This window comes from Dromaius novaehollandiae, chromosome 1 (genome assembly GCF_036370855.1).
Source record: "Dromaius novaehollandiae isolate bDroNov1 chromosome 1, bDroNov1.hap1, whole genome shotgun sequence".
NCBI lineage: Eukaryota > Metazoa > Chordata > Aves > Casuariiformes > Dromaiidae > Dromaius > Dromaius novaehollandiae.
This window is the reverse complement of record NC_088098.1, coordinates 42098843-42125761: the sequence shown is the minus strand read 5'-3', so window position 1 is coordinate 42125761 and position 26919 is coordinate 42098843. Positions and strand designations below refer to the sequence as shown.

At 40.2% G+C, this 26919-nt stretch overlaps 1 protein-coding gene across 1 annotated transcript in view; it reads right to left on the bottom strand.

Moving 5' to 3' along the window:
* The window catches only part of TMTC2 (transmembrane O-mannosyltransferase targeting cadherins 2), a 251900-nt gene that overhangs the window by 98043 nt on the left and 126938 nt on the right, over positions 1–26919 (bottom strand). The window contains exon 3 of the mRNA XM_026097109.2: positions 4314–5142. Coding sequence (XP_025952894.2) covers positions 4314–5142 — 829 coding nt within the window. The remainder of the gene's footprint in view (positions 1–4313; positions 5143–26919) is intronic.

The window sequence follows — 26919 nt, the reverse complement described above, 5'->3', positions numbered from 1 at the left end:
TTTCCTTAATTCCTTATGTCAATAGATACTTCTCATCACCTGTCAGGAACACCTAGTCATTCTGAGTTTATTTGAACAGAAAAACTCAAAAAAAAAAAAAAACACTCAAAAAAAAAGAAAGAAAAAACCACCCCCTCGCCTCTTCGCCTCTCCCCACTTTGTTTTGATGCAACAGACACTAAAGGAATCTTTTCAGTTGTTTTCCAGTGGTATAACCAGAAAACAGTATAATCAGAAGCTCGCTTCTTTTTATCCTAATAAAAAAGCTCCTATTCGGGAACGGACTGAAGCACATACTCAAGTCTCCCCGACCCGCACAAGACGTGAGCGTATCTCACTAACACTGATGGCCAGTGGAGTAAGGGCAGACCTCCAAGCAACGCAGAGAACTGCTCCTGAAGCCCGGAGCTGTAACACCAACTTAAATCGATGGCAAGTGAGAGCCAAGGCTTATCAGGGCAGGTGTAGCACCACGGTAATATGGTAATACCACTTTTGGAAGCAATCTAGTATCTGTTTCTTGCTGTAATCCCTTAGACAGATGAAGTTACAGGCGTTTCTGCATCATGTTCCACTGCAGAAAACAAGTTACATACATGAATTTACTGAGACTTGAATACATGGTTAAAGCTAAGCACCCACTTAAGTGCTTCTCTTGGCGTAGCAGGTCTGCCAGTTCCAAGAAGGATCTTCAAAGATTGCTTATAAATCTCATGTAAAACACCAGAAAAACAAAACGTCGTCAGTAAATACAGCCAAGCAAATAACACTTCTGCAGCAGACCAGCGGCCTAAGCAGCCTCTATTACTTCCTACTACTTTAATCAGTGTCTGTAACAGTACAGCACTTCTATCTGAAGATCTAAGATGGTCATCATGTGGACTGTAAAGTACAAAATGGCCTGGAGGAAAAAGATTATGCTTTCTGAAGCCTGCTTTTGGGACCACAGAGAAAACTATAGATAACAAGATGCAATGAGAGCAATTATTTTGTGCATCATTATAATTTTATATTAAACACAAGGTAATCATCACCACAGGATGACTCACAGTCTAACTGGAAAGGATGTGACAGCTACTACCCATTTTTAATTTTTTTTTTGTTTTCTTTTTACATTTTGTGAGGCTTCCTTCCCCATAAAAGAACACTCAAACAACGTGAACTGTTTTATGTCAGTTAAGCTGCTCATTAAGTTGAAGGCAGGCACGGAGAAACACTTCTCCCTTTCCATCCCTAGTGTGAAAACATGTATACAGCCACTTCAGAATCTGTAAACTACATTAATCAATCTCGCCTATTTTTCTCCCAAGTGCTCACAAACTGTAATGAGGCAAGGCTCAGATCTCTTTAAAGAGATCTGCGATACTAGTCATAACCAGAATAGCAACTGAGCAAGCCCACTAACAGCTGCAGCTCAGGAATCCCAAATCCTCATTTTGGTTCCTTCGGCTAACGATGGGCGGCTGCCTGCCGCATGCCTCCTTGGCCAGGAAAGCCGCCTGCATACGCACACGGGCTTCAAAGCAGCACTACCGCGCTCTCTTGACCCATCTCGGGGTATATTTTAGGGTTTTTTGACAGAGGAGCTGAACGATGCACTGCTGCTGGGTGTTTTTCCCACGTTGTGATTGACGAGACTAGCCTGGGACCATGGGGAACAGTCAGCGGCGCCCAGCCCCAGCACAGCTCTCGTCCGCCCGCGCCATCACGCAGACGAACCTGGACCAAACACCCTGCTCCGTGCTGCGGCAGAGCCGGTCCTTGCGGATTTCTACTCACTTCTTTACCAGCTCCCCCATGGGGAGGTTTTGAAGTGATCCCTCTTTTCTTTTTAGCCTACGATAGAAGCAGCTACTGCTCAATCGTGCTTTACAGGAGAAGAGAGGAAGGGTCAAATCTTCAGGGAAAGTGCTCCCGCAGCTCAAAAATGATCAGAAGTAAGAAAACAGTGATGAGGAGAAATGGCTGCGAGGCAAAGAAAACAAAAAGGAGGAGTGGAAGTCTCCTCTTCACAGCCTAAAAGGAAGCAAAAGCCTTATCCACCATACTGTTTGACTGAACAGTCCATTGTCTTACAGTTTGAATGGCCTATTTATCACTAGCATTCAAGAAATATAAAAAGGAGGCAAACAAAAATAAATTGTTTTTTCCACATCAACCTCGTTTAATTACTGAAGAGCAGTTTGAATTGTTGATCTCTTAATGCTTTAGCTGGATTGGCAGCCAGTCTAGTCCAGTCAGGCTTGCCTGATTGTATGAGAAATAGAAAATAAAATTAGCATAGGCAAAGCCAGGGATAATCTAGGAAGTATTCACAACAATGAATAGAGTTGGGTGACAGGTCTGCTTTTGCTGGGGAGTTCTGATACCCTGCCTTGTTACAATGTGTGTGGGCTAGTAAATATTCAGCAGAAGTTTACCAGGAAATTTTAAAGAGATTTACAGTGAGCTCAGTTATGTCTACATCACCACACTGACACGCTGTCTTTGCTTTTGCATATCTTACAAGAAACTTAATGTCAGCTTATATGCAAGAAACCAGATAGTCATATATACGCAAGTCGGTGCATACTCAGATGCATATGATGAAAATAGCTCGACTTGTCTCCTGGGAGAGTGATACCCAATACTTTAATTCCAGGCACTGTCTCAACTAATCCTACTGTTGGACAAAAACTAGAGTTTTCTATCAAAAAAACTGGGTCAAAGCAAGCAAACAAATACTAATGCAATCTTGGGTAATTGGGAATCTCCATGAAGGCAAAAAAAAAAAAAAAAAAGAAAAAAGAAAAAGAAAAAGAAAAAAGAAAAAAGAAACCTACAGTAACTATTTTAATCAAATGCACGCAGACTTTTCTTTTCAAGGGATGACAGCTTTTTAATGTGAGTTTTATATTGCCACTGAACTGGTAAGTCTCAGGGCAACACATAATCACCCTGGTGCACTGCCTGGCTGTTCATTATCTCTTGCCCTTTTGCATTAGTTCTCGGAGGAGAAAAACGAAGAGAAATGGGCTGCGCTTGTTCATATTGTTAACCAAGTCACTTGCTGCAGCAACAACCTTTATAATTTTACCTAGATTTTTACCTAGGGCGACATCGCATACAAAGAAAAGTTACAAAACCAGACTGACAATTGACAAGCTATTGTAATGCTGCTTTGCAAGGCATCTCACCTGCCAAATCTGCTTTTCCACTCCCTATCAACTCACAGTAACATCTGCATTTACCTTTTATTACCACAGCTTTTAGACTATGTCATGACATAACTGCCTAACCAAAAGGCACAGCTCTGTCAGCAAATGACTGTGCATCATATAATGGGCTGCTGAGCAGAGAACCGGAGAAACCCAAGTGCAAAATGTTCAAGTGCCATCAGATTTTTCTCTCACAGACTGGTCCCTTCTCACTTCTGATGCTTTATGAATAATGAAGGCTTAGTCAATGCCTAATATTGCACTCACAGGTGGTACCTTGACTGTGCTCATACAAACCTGCTTGTGTGCCAAGCGCCGTACAGCCAGGGCAGCACCGAGTTCAGGATCCCAGCTGGATTTGCTCTTTGCGCTGAAACCACACAGCCACAGCTAAACAGTTAGTGATCCCTAAACGAGCCAGTTTACTGCCTGATGGGACATGTCTGCATTAGCTGTGGTCACATTTCATTACAGCATCGACGTAGTCTTTGAGAGAAGTAGCTGGACAGTGTTACAAATAGCTGACATTTATACATTAACGCGAAGGCATAAGTATTTGACAAAAACTCTTCACAGCAGTACGCAGTAGGAACTACAGTCATTTCCTCGTCTTAATAATATGACCTCATTTCCTCATTTTTATTATGTAGTATTGACGTCATTTACGTCAACTGAAATAAAAAGAACAGCACCTTCCCTATGCCGTCCTTTACTATTTCTTATATTTTCTATTCATAGAGAACAGAACAATCAATGAACATTAAAAAAAAGCTTCATTGGGGTGATAGATACCAGACTCCAAATGAAGAATTATCAGGCTGGCATCTGTAATACTAATATTCCATCTTTAACTCCAAAATACAGCACTAAGATTAACGAAAAAGAAAGTATCCTCTTACCTTTGGGTCTCATTTTCTGTATGTGAATGCCAAACCTGTAACACCTAATCAAAACACATTCCTGCTTTTCCTCTTTTTTACTGACATTCATATTACTGCAATTTAAATGGACATTTCATGAAGTATCTTCTTTAAACACAGTTAATAAAATCAGGCAATTCAAAGACAAAGACAGATAGGAAGAAATAAAACATTCACTGTAAAGAGCAAAAATTACCTTTAGCGGGATTTACTTTTATCCCTGACCTATACAGCATCTCCTCATTCTGCCAGTCCCCATTCCTGACAACAGTCTTCAGTCCATAGAAAACAATTAATGCAGCAGTGGAACAAAAAACCAAGTTCTTCAGAAAGCGCTTCTGGGCTTTGACATAAAGGGCCCTGACACCTACTGTAACCAGCAGGCAGAAGCCCATACTAGGAACATACAGCACACGCTCTGCTATTACAAAGCCAACATAGAAAAATAGGTTGGTGGCAGGAACAAAGGGCACTATTAACAAAGACAGAGACAGAACGACAATGTTCTCAGTTGAAGGCAGCGGCAGTTTCTGCACTCCATGCTTTTTTATGCCATTCTCTTCTTTCAATGCAAAGCTGGACTTCACCTCCAGCGTCTTGTACTCCATCTCCGAGTGGCAGCTATGCCCATTAGCATTCTGCTTGCCGTTCATAACCGTTTTCCCATTGCACTCTCTCTCGCTGCTGGAGCCCTTCAAGCTAGAGTAGGCGAGGAGGAGGAGTCCAGCGTAGAAGGCCGCAGTGTGTAGGTTCCTCCAGTCGCTGACTGCTTTAAGAAGAGGCACAGCATCCATAGACCAGTCAAAGCTGAGGGTGTCCGGGCACAGCAACAGCCAAAGGTTCTTGGTCGGCAGGTAAAAGAAGGTCAGAGTACGCGTGAGAAAACTGTCCGAGTCAGCTGCTGGATTGTCAGAGTTGGAAAAACTCGGTGGTTTGTTGCCCATCCAGTATAAGCGGACACCCAGCAGTGCAGTCCCCCAGGAGGTCAATAAAGCAATGCTGAAGAAGAGGGACAAATTCTTCCTCTGAAAGAAACAACAAAAAAGAATCATCAGTATAAATTAACGCCAGGTGTTTAACACTTTGAATCATAAACAAAGGGAATCAATACATACTTTTTTTTTTCTTTTTTTGGTAATAATTACAAGCACTATAGATATCTGTCTCTGGCATCTGCATCACAAAATGCTGGGGTGTACTGCTGACTATAAGGTAGAAGAACAGGCTCTTTCATTTAAGCTGTATCATACAGAATCAAGCCAGTAGAGATCATAGGGATGTCAGTCCACGAACATGGCAGTTTGGTTTTCCCTAACAAAAGCCTAGCTTTAGCTATTTTACCTGAGAACCAAACAAACTTTCCAAGAAGGCAAGAGAGGAAAACAGGCACAGACTCCCTGTTTAGGTCCTCAGGCTCCTACCACTGGGTTACAATGATCATCCAGAGCCTTCAGGTCTGCCTGTTATTACTGAAGGCCCCATCTCACAGCCAAAGGATATGCTGTTTTCTTCTTTTCTTGAAGCACAGCATATTTCTGTATCTTCACATCCATCTGAATGATATTACATGAAGCATTCAGCTCTCTCTACCTACTCATGTCACCACGCTAGCAACTTTAAGAGCCTCCATTTATTTATGGAATAACTCAAAATCTGCCACCTGGACCTCTTTGTTGGCCCCTCCACCTCCACCCCCATCTTCAGAAAGTGCTCGTTTTTACTAAAGATTTACAGAAACATAACAGTTCTGCTTAAATGAGAATGAAGACTACTTTCTCACCTATTTCTCGGACTGATGAGCTCAAATCCTGCTCTGAATCATGCGGGTTCCCTGAATACAAGCTGTTCAGGATTACTGTCTCTTTGTCAAAGTATTTATAAAAGCTAAAATACGTGTATTTTTATATTTCAATTTCTCAGATGCCTTTTGTAAGAAAAGAAAAACTATTTGCCAGATAGCTCCAGACATACTGTAAGCATTTTGATAACCTCTTCCCTTGTTATTATGAAGAATTATTTGTCAATCATTTTTCATTTTGTTAAGTCTGTTTTTTCCATCTTGCACTACACATTTTTGGGCTGGTTCTTCACTGGCTGTTTCCTCTCAGCATTCAGAACCAGGACTAAATAGTGGAATGGTTTATCTTGCTTTCAAACAGCTCATTTCCTCTCCTTTTTGGAGGGGGCACCCTCCCCTCAGCATCATGAAATAGAGCCGATTGTGCTGCTCCGCTTCAGGCCAATTGTTAGTAGTTCTCTTTCAACAGGTTACTGATGTTCCAGTAACAAGTTTTGGTCTAGTCATCATGATTTATCTGCTTATCTCATTAAGAAAATTATTCCTCTTCCTGATTTTGCAGAGTTTCTCCTTGTGAATTCTAAAATATTTAATAGCAGTTAGATTAATTCATTCAGTTCTGTGGAGATATGGAAGAATAAAATGGAGGCATTACTAGGGAACACACGAACTTATGATGAAAATGATTTATGCATTTATATCAGTTCCACTTTAAAATGCTGGCATTTTTCATATATGAAACAAAGTCTGAGTTCACATATTTCATTTGTGATACTGATTACATTGTTTGATTTATTAATTTTTGTACAGTCCCATATCCTACTAAAACAACAATTTTTTGGTAATAAACGGTCCAAAATCCAGACTACACTGTATGATGATTTTATGCCTGGGCAAGCCTATCATAACAACGTACATGTATTTCCAAGTAGGACAATACCTTGTGACTCCTCTCAGATACTGTTTTTCCCCTGGCTGATGGCATTGTTTAAATGTTGAAACTGGTTATCACTGAAACTCCCACCTAAGTTTATATTTGGAATAAAAACACTTGTATGCCCTCATAGTAACAACTTACATTCTGCTTTAAGTTGTCCTTTTATTCCCATCACATTGTGCAACATTAAAATCTTTCTGCCTGTCCCTTTGGTTCAGAAATTTCTAAACTCATTTCCTTCAAACACACAACCAACTCTCAAATTTTAAATGTGACCTTTTTTTTAATATATCCTTCTATATTTTCTGAAGAGGAATAATGGAGGCTGCTTAGAAAAAAAAGACTCAGAAATGGAAGGTTTTGTTTTGTTTTGTTTTTTTAATAATTGGAAATTCAGATACGGTCTTTCCTGAAGGACTTTGTCACTAGCAAGATTAAGACATCTCAATACAAAGAAAGTGAAACTTGATTAACACAGATGAGAAATGTGCTTTCACAGATTCCTTAGACTGTTTTGCTGCCTTGTTATTTTGTTAATACTTAACTAATTCAACAACTGGAAGAAAATCTGCCTTTGCTAACGATCTAACAATTGCCCTTTTCAATTAAACGCTGAGAAAGTTCGTATTATGAAGCTCTTCAACAAAACCAGGCTAGAGCAGATCTGCCATTCCTCATGAAAAACAGGGAGACCTGCTAAACCCTTTCAGATCCGATCCATACATCCTAAAGCCGTTACAAGGAGAAGCTGGCGCATTCTCCCTAGCTCTAAAAGGCAAACAGTCTCTACCTCGAAGCTAATCCATCCTCACGGCTCAACTCTTTGCAGCCTCTCCTTTTAAGCTTAAATTTAGAGATCTGTAAGGTCTGGATCCTCAGTCTTTTCTCGTTCTATAAAGAACACAATTTTTCTATAAGCATATCATGTTTCATGCTTTTAGAATACTTTTTTTCTTCACATTTTACACCAGCATAAAATGAAGTATCTATGCGTTCACTCGTGGAGCTCAGAAGTACCTGACTTTAAGTGATTTCCCACACCAGCATATCTAAATCTCATGCTGTACAACATCAGTTAACTAGAGAGCGCTTTGGTCGCTTGTTTAGCTTACTTAACTCACTACAGGAGAGGGGTGCAAATACCCTCTCATTGGCTCAGACGCAAATGCTTTGCATCCTTCCCTAGAAACTGTTTTAGACATGGGTCTTCTCGAAGGCCGGTAACTTGAGATCTTTTTAAAATTAACTACATGTAACTGCAACTACTAACCACCTGTGTAATCCAGAGGTCCTACTGTAAAGTTTCACAGGTTTCAGAGGCCACTCCTCTGGATTTAGTCTAAAACTGAGACTAAAATCCTCCCTAACACGTAAACCTCTGTCAAAAAAATTTAAAGTAGGACACCATATATTTGTTTAATCACAAGTAGATAGTGTTGGCTCAGAAGGGGAATGACTGACTCCGTTTTTCTCTCTCAACACTTCACCACATGACTTTTGCATGGCTTCTACCCCACTGTAGTCAGAGATAACAGTTTAGTTCACATTTTGGCCTTACCTTCTTTCAGACTTTGTATAGCGAACAATAAAAAAAAAGAAACAAAAACCTGTCACAGCAATTTATTAGAAGTAAATAATAATCAGTTTCCCAATGGACTTCTGTCCTCAAAAAATGTGCTTTCACAACTAAGTCTGCCAGATAAGCACTTTCACTAGCAACTCTTCCTTCGAGCCTCGTGACAGCCCGTGCTCCTTCTGACTGTGGGCTTCAGTGTAGCCCAGCAGCAGGAAGCGATCGCTGTAACGCTTGGCAGCAAGGATTTGGATTACTGTACTCGTGAGTCCTAATCCAGCCAATCTGCCATATGTTTTGACACCCTCATAAATACTCTAACCTTTCATAAGCAGTCATTTTCATCTGGTGGTGGTGGTGGGGGGAACAGCACTGATTTAGATCAGGTTTAACATCTCTCCTGCCCTGCTAACAGTCAAGAACCATCGCTGCAATTTTAGTGCTTGTGACTGCAGTAACGCCTTTCATCCCCCTACCAAAATCCATCTGCATGACCCACCCACATTGTACATTTCCCTTGCATTAAATCCTAATTCCTCACTCCATTATACCGCTCTTGAATGAAGCACTGCAGCAGATTTCTTGATTGGGCAGCCCCTGCCAAAGCTCAGTCATCACCTAACCTGTATCCAGAGCATTCCCAAAAGACAATATTCCTTTAACCTTACCCTGTCCATTTCATAAAGAAGCATTAAATAAGGCATATGGTCTGACAGTCCAGGTATCAAAATCACTGGGGCTAGCCACACACAAAATGCTATTTTTAGAACGCTGGAAATGTAGAAAAGAAAGCGGGTAAGTCGCCAAGCGCTACCCACAAGAGAGTTTCTTCTCCAACCGAGAGCTTGTTGAAAATATGTTGGCTTGAGAACCGTGGCTTCCCAAAGTAGTGAGATTCTGCCAAATCACTGGACTGACAGTATCTTGTTTCCGCAATAGGTAGAGCTTCCCGGATCACAGCTGAGCTGAGTTTGAGCTCAACAAGAGCTCAAACAGGATCCCCACCAGGGATGGAGGTATCTGCTTCCCTAACTGCGACCAGCGCCGAGTCTCAGTTCTGGGCTCGGTGCTGACCGCGGCCTTTCCTGCTCCCAGGTCACGCCTCCTTCCCTCTCCCCCATCCCGTTCATGCCTGCTTGCGTGGCCCACGGCGTGACGTTAGCCCGCTTACACCAGGGATGCAGCAAAGCCGGCCTCAGCAGCTGGTTTTTCCTCTGACTTGGCACTCTGCCTACAGCTTATACAGTACTGTGACCAAATGTGTTTGTTTAACGCCACTTACTTCCAGAGTTATTAACCCATGCAATTCTTCCTCAACAGGGAAGTTAGTGCATTCATAAAACAGGTGAAGATTATACTGACATATGCTTTACTGTAGGTACGCAGTAACAGAATTTAAGCAGTCCATATTGCTGTTGATTTGCTTTACTAAAAGCAAATTACAAACACTGGCATTTAAAATTGCCCAAAGTCTTCCTCTGAAAATTTTAATACAAACCTTTCAGTTAAAAGCACTCCAGCCTCTCCACAGAAAGAACAGATGCAAAAAACACTGAGGAAGAGATAACTAGTATTAAGAAGCTCAACTATTTGAATGACTGGAGATGGTGCCAGAGTGCACGAGATGACACCAGCCTGATCAACCTGTGAGCATGACCAGTGCAGAAGAGAGCAGCCCTCTGAGGGTAAAGCCTACGCAGCCAAACGCAGCAGGCATGACAATTGTGAAGGTAAATATATCTACCCAGGCCTGATCCAGCCATCCGTGGCAGCAAGAACCCAGGAGGAGAAGCCCACAAAGACTTGGACACATTACTTGAATTGCTAGACTGTTCAGTAGTACTGTCCAGCACCATGGGTACCAGCATACAAGTAGATAGGTGGTCCAACAACCATACCTGTACTTCATTTAACAAGTATTATCTCACCTAATCGGTTTTGCAGTGAATTGAGGGTACTTTCTTCACTAGTCAAACTTCTGAGAGCTCATTGAGCATTCAACCATGTTGGGAGGCAGAACCAGAATTCAAAATGATCTTGAAAAAACAAGAAATGTTCTGCAAAAGAATACTGTACAAGACAGGAGCAAGCCCGGATTGCTTAAAGCAACACAATTAAGGGATGTGGAACACACGGCTCGCTCTTCATCAGAGAAGCATCTGGGTTTACAGCAGATCACAAGCTGAACATGAGGCAACTGTTTTAAACCACTGCTAAAAAGGTAAACACCATACAGGGACTAGGGACAAAAGCACATCCCTTCAAGGCATGGGAACTAATCTTTCCACTTTTCCATACTAGTAAGTCCTAAAACTGTCTGGTTTCAGTGCAGAACTTTCAGAAATATGTGAATGAACTGAAGAGAGGTCAGAGGAGGGGGATAAGGCTGAGCAGTGATCTAGAAAAACACATCCCACAAGGAAAGACTCAAAGGACAGACTGTTCAGACATGACAGCTGCCTCCAACTACATAAATGACTATGGCAAACAGGAAAGGAATAATCTGCTCTCCATACCCACATCCAAAGGATAACAATAATAAGCTTAAGTCAAAGAAAGGAAGATTCAGGTTAGATGTTAGGAGATGATTTCCATTACTAAATACAGGGATGCACTGGAACTATTTGCCTTGGAGGCTGGCTATTTGGCTTTATGCTGCCTTTAAGAATAGATTAAATGTGTAACTTGTGAAGAATGACAAAAGTACCGTCAGTTCTGTTTTAGGGACAGAATGATGCACTGTATGGCCTCTTGAGGCAACTTGTAGGCATAACTTCTTGTGATTACAACAACAGTAACACCAGATTTGAAAGAAATTTTGGTATAGCTCCTACTAAAAACCATATATATATATATGCATTTTTTTTAACAGATTTTCTCCTCATGACCTTGAAAAACAACTCATCCACACTCGTAGCAACACCACTTTGTCTTAAACACTTGCTTCACTTCCCTTCAATCCAGGCAAAATACTGGTTGAATTGATCCTCATGTTTTGTTCCCCCAGTCGCATTAGCATCTTCTGAACATTTCTAATACCACCTCTCACAAAATAACACTTCTCTTTTTCCCCACTTGTTACAAACATACAAATCTATCCCATGTTCTTTTTCTTAAATCGCAATCATATTTACTAATGATTCATAATCGTCATGTATCCCATCAATCCAATGATGATCTCTGCCCTTAAGACATTATCTTGTCTTAAAGAGTATATTTTTTTACTACTACTGTGTGATCTCAGGTATAAACACTCTTGCAAAGTTTAAAAAAAAAAAGGGAAAGAAAAGAAAATTTTCAAAGATTAATAAAAACACAGTCTGGGGGGATCACTGAGTCTTTTCTAACCTGGCCACCGTAATGAAAAATCCACATCTTGATACATTCCCTGTTCTGCCCTCCTCTTTTTCCCGATAAGCATCCTTCTGCCCCAAGATACATACATGCTGTTGTAGGAAAAATAATAAAGAACAAAAAACGCACACAAAAAAATGGAAGATGAATACTTTGTGTCAGGAATTTAAGTGCAATATCGAACAATGTAGATGTTGCTTATATTTGCTGTAAAATAACAACAACAACTATTATTATTATTATTCAAGCTTTCTGATTTGCAGAAGTGTGCCACTGATGTCAGCATTGCTGTGACAATTTACACCACATTTAAACTCACCACGTGAGAATCCTAAGAGCGTTGACTCAAAAAGTTGGCACTATAATGTTACAGCTGCTTGATAATATAGAAGGTATAAAAAAGTAGTCAAGCAAAAACAAGAGTAAATAAAGAGTAAAACAAGGAAATAATCCAAGTAAGACACTGCAAAAAGCTAACAGCATGCATAATAAAAATGGAAAACAGTCAAAAAATTGTAAAGGATGTATTGTCAACGTGTTAGGAAACCCAAACAATCACACAATATTGCAAGACTTGGCACTGTGTTTGCAATGGCCTTTTCGCAGACTGATTCTTCAGCTGGAAGGGAATGGGGGGAAGCTGCAGCTGTGCAGAAGAGCACCGGGTCCCCCAGCCACGGGGACCCCACCACAGCCTCCAGCAGTGGGCACTGGCCCGGCTCCGGCACCCAGCAGGATTTAGCATGACGCTTTGAGCAACGTGGCGAGCAGATGGGTAGAGCCCCGGGGGGGAAGCAAGCTCGGCCAAAACCCTCCAGGGAAGGCTGCCTGGCGCAGAGCTGCCCGGTCCTCGTGGGTAACCAACGCGCCTGGGACTGAGCACACAAGGCTGAAGCCCACAGTGTAATTTATATCTCCTGTGCTGTGTGAAGTAATCTGGCCCGACTACTTGCACTGTATGAACAAAAACTGCTGACAACGTATTAAAGCCTGTATCACCTGAACTGATGGAGATGCTTTTCTTCTGCTAAAGGAAGCTTGTTCTGCACCACTGTGCAACGTACAGGTGCGATCAGGACAAAACAAAAGCATAAAATGACTCCTAGAGCACACAGCACGATCCTACCTAGAAAGCTACTGCCAGATATTATTATGGCACATTTCACATGTTTCCTACGCTACAGAAAAATTAAAGCCTAACAGCTTGTTTAATATTCAGTGCGAGAGAAACATAAACACTGTACGACATTCAAAACTGCAAGTAGACATAGACTTTGTAACTAACTAATGTAAATGTATTTTATGAGCAAAAATGTCATTTAATTCCAAATTAAGTGTCTGGCAAGGACTAAGCAGCTTTACCAACCCAGTGGGGGGAGACTATCAATATCAAATTCTGTATATGGCATAAATAACAAGTATGCTCTAGTTTTGACAGAACAGGCTGCCCAGATATAATAGAAGTCCATCAGCTGGAAGTCCACAGAGCTACAAAAATTTGTTTCTACAGTGGAAAACAAGCAGTGTCTATGGGGTTTTTCTGTTTGTTTTCCATCTGCCACCACAAAAATTCAGGTGTTTCATTTGTTTTATTTATACCTTTAAAAGTATAGGAAAAGAACAAGCAGCAATGTTGTCTTGTAACTATATTCATAATAAAGAAGAGGTATTACTTTTTGAGCATGTACTTGTAATTCTTTTAATAACGTAAAACTTAAATGCCTAAAACATTTTTGAAGCAAACACAGAGAATATTGAAATTCCACCAGGCAAAATACAGAACCTAAAACTTAGCTCAGAAGGATGTTTATAGAAGCAAGATTCTCTCAAGGTCATGACGAGAAGTCACTTTTTTCCTTTGAAAATAAATATTTACAGCTGTTATTGGTGCAGATAGTTTATTTTCACATTTATTTTCAGTTTGTCAAGATAGGAAAAAAGTAGAGGTAGTGGTTAAGCGACTCAGGTTTGTGCAACATACTGAATATCGGCCATGCTGTGACTGAAAAAATGATTGTAAAAAAAATATTACCACCGCCACCACACACACACAAGGTGATACAGGAGCATGGCCACAGAAGAGGCACAAGCAGCTCAACCATGTGTGTGATGCTTGAAGCCAGTACCTTCAGAAGCAGCAATAAATTTCACAGCATCAGCCACCTGTTGGTTATTAATTCCAGAAGTACATGCAGTGCTCATAATAAATAACAGCCTAATGAATGTCTCCCCTGATCTGGATGCAATCTTGGTATAATTTCCAGTTATTCCACGCTACAGTAACATTTTCAATTGCGATGGGAATCAAAAAGAACTGGAGAAGCAAAACGCAACATAGCAACGAGTATCATTCTGAGAAAGCCTTCAGAAAAATGATTTATAGAATAAGAATTATGTACCTTAAAGATCAAAAAGTCACTGCCTACAGCAGATTAAAGATAATTCAGAGCTAGTGCTGTAAAATAGTAGGTCACCACCACGGATGAAAAACTTGGTTTCCAAGTATACTCTAAGGAACTTCTCTCATACTCCCAATCAGAACAAATCACCTGGAGAACACGTGGAAGCGTCCTTTGTCATCTAACCTAGTCTTGGCTCCCATGTAGCTAGCCAGGTGGCTATAAAGCCCTGGCAACAATATCTGGAGATACACATTTGGACATTTGAAGAACAACATGTTAAAAAGAGGGGAAGGAAAAAAAAGAAAAAAAAAAGGGCATCCTTTTATGGCCTGACCAGTAATACTGCAATCGTGAAGAAGTAAGACTGGAGAAATTAACATTTTAATAACAGCTTTTTATTTGTTCCCCTTTTTCATTAGATCAGGTTAGTTTCTTGCAGAATCGGCTATGCTCAAAGACTAATTTGAAGAAGAGAGAGCTTGCTATGTCCTGGTCTATTTTTTATGGGAGCTTTGCGTATTCATTCCATATTGAATACACTAAATAGAAATTGGAATGAAAACCTATTAGAAAACAAATTGAGAGAACAAATTAAATATTTTGCAGCAAATAGCATTTGCTAGCTACATAAATAATGACTACCTGATGATACCAGCAAGGAGTGCTGCAAAGATACCATGGGAATAGAAATGCACAAACATATATGAGAATATTTCACCAATAATAAAAACTGTAACACTTCGATAGGAAATTTCCCCAGCAGTAGGTTTAAGAAAAATAATAATGTTTTGAGTGGAACGTCCTCTACCTATCCTCCCTACACATGAAATATGACAGAGATAAAATCTTTCTATTTTTAGAGTTCATTTATTTCTACCCTTAGCCTAAATACCTTTTCAAAAGGGTATTTAAAAGGGTATTTAAACATAACCCTTTTGAAAACATGAACTGTGTTACTAGCGTGCGATCCAGAGTCAAACAGAGTTAAAGGCAAAGCAATTACTGACCTCAGTAATGCAAGATCAAGTCCTTAATAATCCAAATAAAAAGAAAGAGAGAAATGAAACATGGGGAGCCAGAGTACGGATGACAAAACTTACTTCATATCATGGGCTTGTAATTGGCAGGGTGACTCATTATTTCCCATTAAGTTAATGTGAAGAAATGAAGCAGTCAGCAATCTCCTGCGAACCAACAACAAGATACTTCTCAGCCAAACTATTAGGGGCTGAAATACTGATGGGAGTTCAATTACTGGTACTCTAAAGGGTATCGTGAAGCCCCTAACCTATTACACTAAAGGTATTTGAATGCCTACACAGTAATCTTGTTGAGCTTAAAATAAGATCTTTAACATTTCCCACCACGGGATGAGCTGTGGTCAGATCAGCTTAGCTGTAAAACAAGCCAGCTTTTATGAAGGAAATGTGGGGAAAAAATATCCTTTTAGGAGAAATTAAGGAATTTAATTTTTGCTAAATATATTCAGCTCTATTATCAAAATATTTGCGTTACATAAGTTTCTGCACTTTTTGGACCAAAAAAAGGGGGGAGGAGGAAGAGAAACAAAAAGGGTGCAAAGGTAATTCATTTTGCCTGCACACATCCATTCCCATACACACACACGCACACACAGTCTTCCCTATTAATTCTCGGTTTGTACGCCTGCTGTATTGCAAAGGTTTCCTGCATCAAGGAAATAAACTGCAACAGTCTTTACTGCGCGTGGCTCTGGTGCAAATAGCCAGCCATCATGAAAGTCATCCCAGTCTCATTAATGAGGGAAGTTTGGGAGCCCAGCATTTTGGAACCGTAAAGAGCTGATTTATAATGAGACTTGACTCAGTGGGAAGGCTGAAGGACAGCAGTTCTCTCTCCAAGCTATCGTACTAGAAAGCCATTTAATGAGTGTGGGATTTCTTTGTGAACTCAAGACAGACAGGATTTGGAAGAGGATATATTATATTATGCAGACACCCACATCACTGAGTGTTTCTGCTAAAGTAAAACCATCAAAATAAAAAAATCCTCAAAGTTGTTCCTATTTTGAGCTTTTGGTTTGTTTTCAATAAGCAGTCTCAAATATAAAACACAGATTTGTAGAGATTAGCAGATCAACCTAATTCCATATAACAAAGCAAGGTTTAGTCAGCCAGTTTGCATAAGGTCAGACACTCCAAAATGCAAACAAGATAAATTTGTGCCCTGAAGCAAGGCTGGCAAAGAAGCAATAAAGGAGCAGAGAAGTAACTTTCCTCAACAAATAAAACAGAAGTTCTGTGGTAGCTACCCACCCCCTTACAACATGCTCTTCTTCAGGGGGACACTAAGGCCACCGTCGACTCAAATTAAATTGCGCACAACCTCAAGTCCTCCCCTCACCCCAAATCACATCAAAGCAACATCCAGCCCCCAATACTGCTTAAAAAAAGAAAAAGAAAAGAAAATCAGCATCACTTATGCCATAGCCTTCATGCATGAGATGGGCACATAATTACATGTTAGAAACTAATAATGCAGCTTCTAGATTACATTATTTAATTTGCTAATGAAGGGTGGAATTGGGAAGGTGGGGAGAAGACAATGGAGTATGTCAAATTTCTTAAAATCAAAAACACAGGCATAACTGGACTAACTCCCAAATCATATTTATTTTCTAACTAGTAAATTCAGTTTGTGGCTTCACAGTATGAGGACTTAGACAGCACTGCTGCTTTAGGAATTTTTCATTTGTTTTCTTATTTGTTCCAGGGTGATTAGTTCCTCGAACTGACATTGTGTTAGCCCAACCGAGGGAACAGCATACAGTGTGACCTGGCTCCACAGTGACTGCCAAAGACACCCATCAATCAAACCTGGGCTTCCAAGAACATCAACTCGGGCAGCTGCGCTCTTGTCACCTACTGTAGTAATACACACGCACATCTGCTTCTTCTGCATATTGAGCCGGTAACACATAAGTTCAGTTACAATTATTACATTTTTCAGTAAGGTTTCCTTGTTCATTTTTCTAAATCTTTGAAAACAAAGGATGCTCCACTAAGCATAGAAGATGCATAGCTTATATTAACACGAGAAGCCCTAGAGCCATTACACTGGAGGAAGGAATACCTGGCCACAGAAGTCCTTCCTGCCCTTGCGGTCCCAGTACCCATTTTGCACAAGCTGCTTGTTTTCAAGGTCAGTACAGAAGTTTCACAAACTGTTGAGCTAGTAAAGGTACAAACTCATTAATCTTGCTGAAAATTCTGTGATATATTTCCTTATCCCTGAAAGGTATGCACATCTTCAGCTCCCTGAGGACTTTCGGACAGTTAAGATGAACTCCTCCCCTGCTAGTCTTTTGTCTACACTTCAAACTATCCACTCCGCCCACACGCCCACCACCATCTCATCATTCTCTTCTCTCAAAAGTGCCTTAAAACTCCCTCTGAAACCTCTTCCATCTCTCCATCATGCGTGGAATGTCTCCCTCAGATCACTCCTCAAAGTGGATATTTTTCCAAAGTCTTGCTAAAAATATTATGATGAAATGCACCTGAAACCAGATCAAGATGATTCCTGTACCACCAGTTCTGACATAAATGGGCTGAATTGTATTAAGCACCTTGCTTAACCCCCTTCTGCTTTCTTTTGCTCTAGTTCTTCCCTACTGCCTCTAAATTTAGACATTAAACTTGTGAAAGTAGCAAGATTTTGTAGAGATGTTTCTACAGAGCATAAAGAGGCTCTGCTCTAAGTGTCATTTATACAAATAATTAGGCACCGCTATGCCAAACAGTAGTGACCTCTTTTACTTTGAGATCTGGAAATTTTCTTCTAACATGCTTCTGCCATACACGAATCTAGTCTAAGCAACAGCTTTCAATCATTTTATTCTCATCTTTCTTTACCCTCAACTCCTTTTATTGCTTGCTTCAGCCATTTACTACACTGAAACGCAATGCTGCCTTTGGAAACGGTGAAACGCGCTTTTATGCCTAGTGTCTTGCAGACTCTAACATGATCCAACACTGAGTCCCAGGAAGCTCAGGTACAATAGTACCTGCTATTTACTACTCCAGAATGTTATGATTTAAGCATTCAGGTACACAGCTATGAAGTAAGTCCAGCTAAACTGATTTGAAAGAACAAATCAGTTTTGAAGTATCATCAGTTATCTTGCTTGCCAGTATCTCGCTAAGAGAAAAGATTCAAAAGACTTATTGTTCTTACATATTAAGTGAGGCAAGGGAGAGATAACATCTTTTATGAGAGCAAGCAGCATAGCTAGAAAAGCACACACACTATAATTGCAAAAAATGGGCCAAAAATGGACAGCTGGTCTAATAAAAGATATTACCTCTTCCCATAAACTTTGTTATATTTTTACACCACCACAATGACAATGATACTATTGCTGCTTGCTATTAAGGCAGAAAAAAGCCTACAGAAGTCAAGGCAATTTTAGCTACAAAAAGACCTCTGTTACTGTCATGCGGTTTTCAGCTAAAAAGTGTGGAAAGTAGAAATGAGGTTTTTAGCATAATACAAGTGAAAGACATTAAGAATTTGCTCTCTTCTTAATACACAGTGCTTTTATCTGATTCTTGCTTAACATGGGAATAGCTAAAATAATTCTGGAATAATTCTTCCTTAAAAGAAAATAATGATAAATAGGGAAATTTCAAAAGAACTGTTTCTGCCTTTGTGGGGAAGATGTGGGGTAAAAAGCCATAAATACAATAGGAATGGAAGTAAATCTCACAAGTAAAAGAAATTAATAATTTAAGAGAGAGAAACCATGATCATAAACCAAGTGGTGAGGGTAAAAGAAGAAAAAAGCCAAGACACAGAGATAAAGGAGAACAATAATGGGCTGAAATAAAAAGAAACTCAAGTTCCTATCTTTTCCTTTCCCAAAGAAAAAATTAAGGGGGGGGGGGGGGGACAGCCAGCGAAAGTAATAGTAGAGCTATTCAAAATTAGTGATGGAGTAAAGGAAAGGAGACTGGCATACATTCAAACAAGAGGGATGAAAAAAAAAGGCAACTTTCATAGTTTGGAAACCTCTGTGACCCTCTTTTCCTTCTGTTTTTGAACTTCTGAATATGTGCTGTCAGAGTAATTGCCAGCAATTCTAATTTGGCTAGCTCCCAGTCTTTTAAAGAGACCCAATAAACTCTGCCTGTCCTGGGTGGGTACGACAGAAATAACCGCAGCACTTAACGTGATGAAACTCTCCTACTGCCAGCATCTCCATAGCCAGCTCCTGTTCCCCCACCTTTGAAGCTATAAACCTCTGCAATCACTAAAAAGTGGTTCCAGAGGAGACTATGGGAGATCTAGGGGGAAAGGAGAAAAGAAAAACAGACTTAAAGAGGACGGCTACACTTTCCACTGAAGAGCCAAGATGCTCAGCCAACAGTTTGAATATCCTCTGTGGGTGGGACAGACATGGCATAAACATCCTTTTTCATTTCAAGGTTTTTTATTCTTCCCTTTTACCAACTTCCTAATGGGGACACGGCTAACTTCCACGTACAGATTCCAAACTTCCTTTTTTTGCTTTGAGGTCTGGCTCAGCAGGAATCACCACGGCAAGCTATCTGCAATTTTTTAGCGTTATGCTCCCTGAGATATCACAGAAAAGGTTTGAACGCACAACTGATTTTCATGAGAACAACTAGACTGTAAAAAGTGAGAAGTTGTTAATCATTTATGCACTTCTCAACTTTGCCAATCAATGCAGCATATACATTTCCCAGCCTTGCTTAGAAAAAAAATGAGGATAACCTTTAAAGACTAGAACTATTCACTCATTATGGATTTACCTAGCTAAAAATATTTATTTCAGTGATGAAAAATATGACTCATAAAAGCTAACATTTTTAATTTACATACATCCAGGTTTCATTAAAATTCCTCTTAACTGCACAAGAACGTAAAAATCATTAACCAAAATACATGCAGGGATGACAACTGCTAATTTTTTCAGGAGTCACTGGAAGGGACTTTGCCATTTTTCTAATTATTGCAAATCACAGAGTCACAATTCACATAGCTAAGCAGGAACTAAACTGTAAAGGAAAAATGGAATTCCCTGTAGTGGTATTTGTACTTCCCTGAAGCAAACTACTTAAATACTGCTGGGTTGTTATGTTGGTAATTATAGATTTCTGATTATTGGGTTATATGATTCCTGAGTATTCCAAATACTAAACCCTAGACCCACAAAACAATGAAAACAACACAATGCTGAAAATTTCAGTACCTCCATTTTCTAACCACCTACAGACTTGGAAGCAGCTACATCTTTACATATAACACACATCTAAAGATGATTATCTTTAGAAAGCATGGCATTTTCCTTCCCTTTGCTCAGTGACCTTCCAGAATCATTGAAAATGCCTTCCTTTTAATGAGAAAATAAGAATTTCCCTATTTCCATCTCTCTTTCTTATGACAGACACCAAACTACACAGATATTATCTTCCTACGACTGTCATCTTCTCTTTGCAAAGTTGTTCCACTCCGCATGCAGTAATCAGGTTTCCAATTGATAACAAAAGAGCCCGAGTAAGCACGACCCAACTCCTTTGTTTTGGAGGAGACCTGATCTCTGGTATCTCACTGAAAAAGTATGTAATTTAGTATTAATCTGAGCATGTACTATTATTTCATTGCTTATGGCAGGTGTCGTGTGTCAGGGTGCAAACAGGAGGAAGCATACTGCAATCCCTGATGTGCTGAAGTAAAGGTGAGATCCATAAACCCAGGTGGGCTTTAGAAGAGCTCTGCACATAAACTTGTCAGTATATGCCAAAAAGCAGCTCCTTAAGGACTTAATTATGGTGTCTAGTGACTCTATCCAGCTATAGGTGGCAGTTGAACAGGACTCCAATACCTGCCTTTTGGAGTTGGGCAAACATGACAATTTAGGATCAGCTGTGCCTCTTCTTTGGATCTAGCCCCAAATGCTTGTGTGAAAGGTTTACATACTTTCTACATGCTACAAGTATAAATAGAGGAGTTCTTAGACCAATAGTTAAATTACAAAGAACGCTCCCTACAGCCGCTGATCCCAGGCTGCAGCAGACCTCCCTCTGAAAGGAATGTGAACAGTTGGGGCTGATCTCATGCTTGTCAAACGCACAGTCAGACTTCAAATCTTATCACAGAAATAACTAAAAGGCTAGAAAACCCACTTCGTTTTAATTTTTGTTATTCGCCTTCTGAAAACTCAGATTAAAAAGGTTTACATTCTTAAGAGTTGGCCAAAACCATAAAGAGTATGTATACTGGTTTGGGTTTTTTTTCCTGAAAGTTGAGATTCTACTGGGACAGATGTTACAAGTGTATAATTCGTTGCTCACAGTTTACAGAATGCATATGTTTTGTTAAAAGGCTGTGGCTTGACAGAAGCGAATTGAGCTGTCTGTTTGTCTTACCATTCAGCTATGCACTGGTTCAAGGGGGATACTCTGAAGCAAAAGGAGGTTACCCTTTCTCTGGGGGAAGAAACTCAGAAAGAGAGAGAAAAGCTTCCGCAATGCAGGAGACAACAGGGAAAGGCAGAGCGCCAAGCCATGAGGACAAGAGCTGGGGGGGGGGGGGGGGGGGGGGGGAGAGGGGGGGCTCTTAAGAAAAGTAGGGAAACAGGTCCCAAAAACAATAGACAGACTTTTCCTGGAGACCCAGAGGAGACCATGAAGAGTCTACCTTAAACAATTAAAGGCCTTGGCTTGCCAGGAGGCAATGAGGAAACTTGTTTTCAAATGCTATTATTTGAATGCACCTGATCCAGCAAACATGAATTCTCTTTTCTACAAGACTCTCTGCCTTATTTTAGTATTTTGTGTTCTAAAAAAAAATGCAGTTTTAAAGATTCAAAGTTGTCTTGGTACAGGCAGGACGTATCTCAAAGCTCTGGCTGGGACAGAACAGCAAGGTTAAAATGCTGAGAAAACTGACTGCCTCCAAATAAGCGTGTATCATCTCAAAAGTGCTATCACCAACCTCTTCTTTGTGTATTGAGGCTTGCCATTGCTCTAAAAATGTCACTGACCTCAACAGAAAGGAACACAACTAATAAAAGGGCAACTCTTTTTGCATTAATTTCATTTTTCAAATAGAAGAGATCAACTAACATACAGCATTTTGCAATTAACAGCAAAAAGTCCAGCCTTTCTCTAAGGTCAGGAGAAGGAAGGCCAACCTGGGAGGAAACTTGGCTCCACAGTGGGTAGAGGAGAGCTGAAGAGCCTCAAGAGCTGGGGTGCGTTTGCTTGGGATCCAAGCGGGAATATGAACCCTCCTGGAGGGGTTCCTACACCTCGGGCTGGAATTTGGGTGTGTGAGGTGTTAAGCATAAAGCTCACGACCTGTAGTCCCCACCAGCTTCAATTATTACTTTTAACCATTTCCTTTAAGGACAAGAACCTGACAATCTCTTTTGCTGTGTATCATACACACACATACACACACACACACACACGTACAGCTAGAAAGCTCCTTAAATAAATGCCTAGTTGTTTACAAGCGGTTTAACATTTCAGAAGATTAGTTCTAAAAATGGTTGACAGTAACAATGAGGCGGTAGGTGCGGAGACAGCAGCAATGCACTAAGGTCCTTTCAGCCACTGTGGGTGAGTACAGAATAACACAGGATGCCTGAGGATTTTGCAGGAACGAAGTTCTTTCCTGGATGAGAACATATGATGAGGAAAAAGTGCTTGAGCTTTGCTTTTTGAATGCTACAAATTGTTCATTTTCACCCTGAAGCTATCTGTAAGCTCTATTTTATGCCAATTCACCTGTGTTTTGAGTACTTCCCAACACTATTCAAAGCCAGACAGCAGTTTACCCCCAGGTGGGGTTATTTCTAACCATTTCTGATGATGTAGCTGTTATTGCTGGAAGTTAACTTCCTAGAGTGTAATTCTTCTTTCTTATCCCACAATTGCAATTCATGCAGAATTCATGTTTTAAAGTGTCATTAATGCTAAGCACACTGTCCTTCTGTAGCCTGGAAAATGTTCTTTTATAGATTTGTGAGAAAGAAAAGCGTATACTTCGTATACTAAAATAAGGACTTTAAATTGTAAGAAGAAAAATCCAAAAAATTAAAGTGGCTTGCAAAAATTCCAGCATTATTTATCCTGTATTGCCTTTCTCTGACAACATAATTAGTCAATAAGGAAAGGCTTGTACAATCAGGAGCACTCAAAAAAAAAAAAAAAACCCAAAACAAAAAAAAAAACCTTTACAGATGAAGTATTTATGCATGATTAGAAAAGAAGTAGCTAAGAGATACTTTACTCTACTCCTGAACTTTCAGTTAACAAAGATCATGTTCCAAACAAGTCGTTTTATTGCAGCAGCACAAATGTGTTCCAGTGCCATCTAGCTAACACTCAAGGTAACTTGCATCACTACACAGAAATTCTGTTTTCCTGCAAGCATGCTTTCTTCAGTAAAAAGCAAATGGAAAGGTGACACACTGTTTTTGCTTCTGATCCATCAATGTATTGGAGCATAAAACATTCAGATTGCTTTTGAAATACTTGAGCTTTCATGTATTTATGCGAGGAATGTTAAGCACGTAACCCCAAAACACTTTACGCTGTGACTGAGCTTTTCATCTGGACAGATCCACATGACTGAATACGTTAAATACTGTCCTTTCAAGTATAAACATATTAGGTATCATTATGCAAACATTTGGTTCCCTTCTTCTGTGCCATACATGAATGGAAGAGATTGAGACAAATGAAGGGAGAGCAGAGGAGGAAGACTGTTTCATCTTGTTTTCATGAATGAAAAGAGTATTGATTTCTAAAGAAAAGGAATTTGTAAAAGTAAGTGAAGAAAATACCTGAAGGGTGGAATACAATGTCTTAAATCCGCTGAAATTTCATTTTGCCTTCTCTAGAATGAGTTTCCAAATTATAAAAGGCATTTGCAATCGTGACCAACTCACTGTGACTGTGTTAACACTAACTAAAAATGTGCAAGCTCTTTCTGAACTGTAATCAAAATTCTCCAGTTTAAAATAACTTGATAGTCTAGCATTTTTCCCTGCAGCCCAAAATAGATGGGAGGAAAAATGGTTTCTTTTGACTCAGCAACGTACTTGTGTCCTCTAAAAACCATAACTGAATCATAAAAGCCCTGTTTTAAGGCTTTCTGGCTTGAAAATGTACCATTTAAATCTCATCAGAACTATCTGGATACCCAGCATATACCTTCTAAGTCATTCCACTTAAAAATCCCAGAACAAAACTTATTTAAATATATAGCCAGAATCATGAACATTCTTCTCGATATAGTAACTACCGTTTGGTTTTTAGATGGTGAGAGCAAGCACGATGATACCTCTTAACAAAAGAAACAAAAGAAAAAAGAAGAAAAATTCCCCAAACTCATCTTTGCCGAGGAAAAAAAAAAAAAAAAAACGTGTTGAAGAGATGCAAAGTAAGGGTAGAGGCATGTACCAATGCTACTCACTACATTTAAAGTTACACATTACTTCTCCTGTTACATATTCTCTCACTATTTAATCCCCTCGTCCCTGTGTTCATTTTTTGCTAACATTCAACTAATTTCCCTCCACATAAACTTGCAAAACTGTTTCCCAGTGGTTTAATTACCAGGTTTCTCAAAGGGCATTGCAAAACATTTCACAAAGGGTCCTTTGAAGTATAAGCAATGTCGCTGAACGCTGTGGTGGGACCAAGACGTCACATGGAAATCTGCTCCTGAAATGTGCCTCGTTTGCTCCAGTTGAGTAAAATGAGCAGCTGAAAGGTATCCTCAGCAAACATTGCTTTCTGCCCCCTCTCCCAGGAGCCTCACACCCCCGTGGCAGCAGCTCTTTCTCCTCGCCCCACTTCAATCCTGACAGGGGTATAAATCCCTCTTTTTGCCTCACCTTTCATACCACACCTTAGGCTCAAGACATCAGAGTTGTCAGCACCTTGCTGGGATCAGTGGAGATTTCTGTGGCCAGGAACCTTGTTTTGTGGCAGACACTTCCGACTGCAAGATGTAGGGAGGAAGGAAAGAATATGGCAATGCAGTAATCGGACACAGATAAAGGAGCAATACAAGCGCCTGCATGATGGGGAAACAGCAGACCTGAAGAAAAACGAGCCAGTAAAAGGATTGAGGAGGAAGATGAGGTGTTTAGAGCAATGATATCTCCTTGGTAGACTATCCCTGTTCAGACTGGAGAGAAACTTCAGATACGAAGGCAGAGAGAGCACGTTCAGAGAACGGCAGTGGCAGGGTCTCAGCTGGGCGTACTGCTAAAATAACCGCTCACGCACTCGCCTACCCAGCTAGCTGCACGGAGACTCGCCGCAACACAAAAGAGTCTCCGTATTTTTTCAGGGATCAGAAAAGTCTCTACTGCACCCGGAGATTTATTTGGCTGCATTAATCAGCTGTTCTTCAGACAATCATGGTAGTTTCCAACTGACAAAACCCACCAGCTTACACAAACTGATCTCCTTTGTGGCTTAACTACCATCACTGTTTCATTAACTGCAACTGCCCAGGGATAAGCCTGAAAGTTTCCAGCAGAGTGTAAAGAGGGTTGAAACAGCTTTGAGAAATCCAAGCTTAGCTTTTGGGGTGGATAAACAAATGAAGAAAATAAAGTGAGCCACTTAGAGATATTTTTCATTGGATAATCATCTCTATGTTATTCAAAGTCAAAAACTTCCCTTAAGCCTTCACTGGTCTGTATGTCTGAATTGTAAACAGATAGCTAAATACAAAGTATTACTGAATATGCCTAACTGCTGTTTTTGCAGCCCCAATCACAAATCTTTTCAATAGTATGGTCCTTAAGAAAACAGATGTTAGAGGATTCAAGTAATAAACTGAAAAATCTGAGCACTCCCAAACAGTTACCCAAACATGTGACTGATCTCAAATTCTTCCCAAGTTCCTCCACTGCATCTAGAAGAAACTGCACAGTGAAGAGGCTAAAGAGCAACTGGGGTACAGTTAATATAAATTTGATTCCAAATAATATATTTGATACACTAACTGCAAAGGTTACAGAACGTATACAAGAGTTATATTTTGCAGGCAGTATCTCTTATCCCAGTGACCACTGAGCTGCTTCTAGAGGGCAAGATCTCTGGGACAGAGGTGGGCCCACCTTTACGTCTGGACAAATGTGCACATTTTGCTTGGTCATGGAGCAGTGCTCAGAGACAATTCACGGAATCTTCCTCCCTCAAATATGAATATGAGCCTGAAAAGTATAATATACGCACCACTGGGAGCTTAAAGCCTAATTTAGGAGTAGCTCAGTTTTTCTAATCTTCTTCTATCTTTCTTGGAAACTTACTTTCTGCAGCCATTGTGCGAACCAAAAATGGCTCGCACAGAAAGTTGCTACCTTTCAAAAGTTTATCTTAACAGTCTTCTACCAGGGAAACACTTCCATGAATTAACTTAAAGCAGCTGTATGCGTGTTTGTTTCAACATCATGTAACAAGCACTTCCTACGAGCTAAAGCAAAAGCCTAAAAAAGAATAACAAACAGTAATGACTCAGAGTGATCTGGCCTAAAACAGTTTTTCACAATGCCGGCAAATGATCTGTGGCCACTAATTACGCTGACAATGCTGATGCTTGTAGGGACACCACGCGGCCACTTTCTTCTCTGCTGTGCAAACCTACGAAATTGGACAACTTGTTGAGCGCATTAGAGTAACTGTATTAATTCCTAGAGAAATGCAT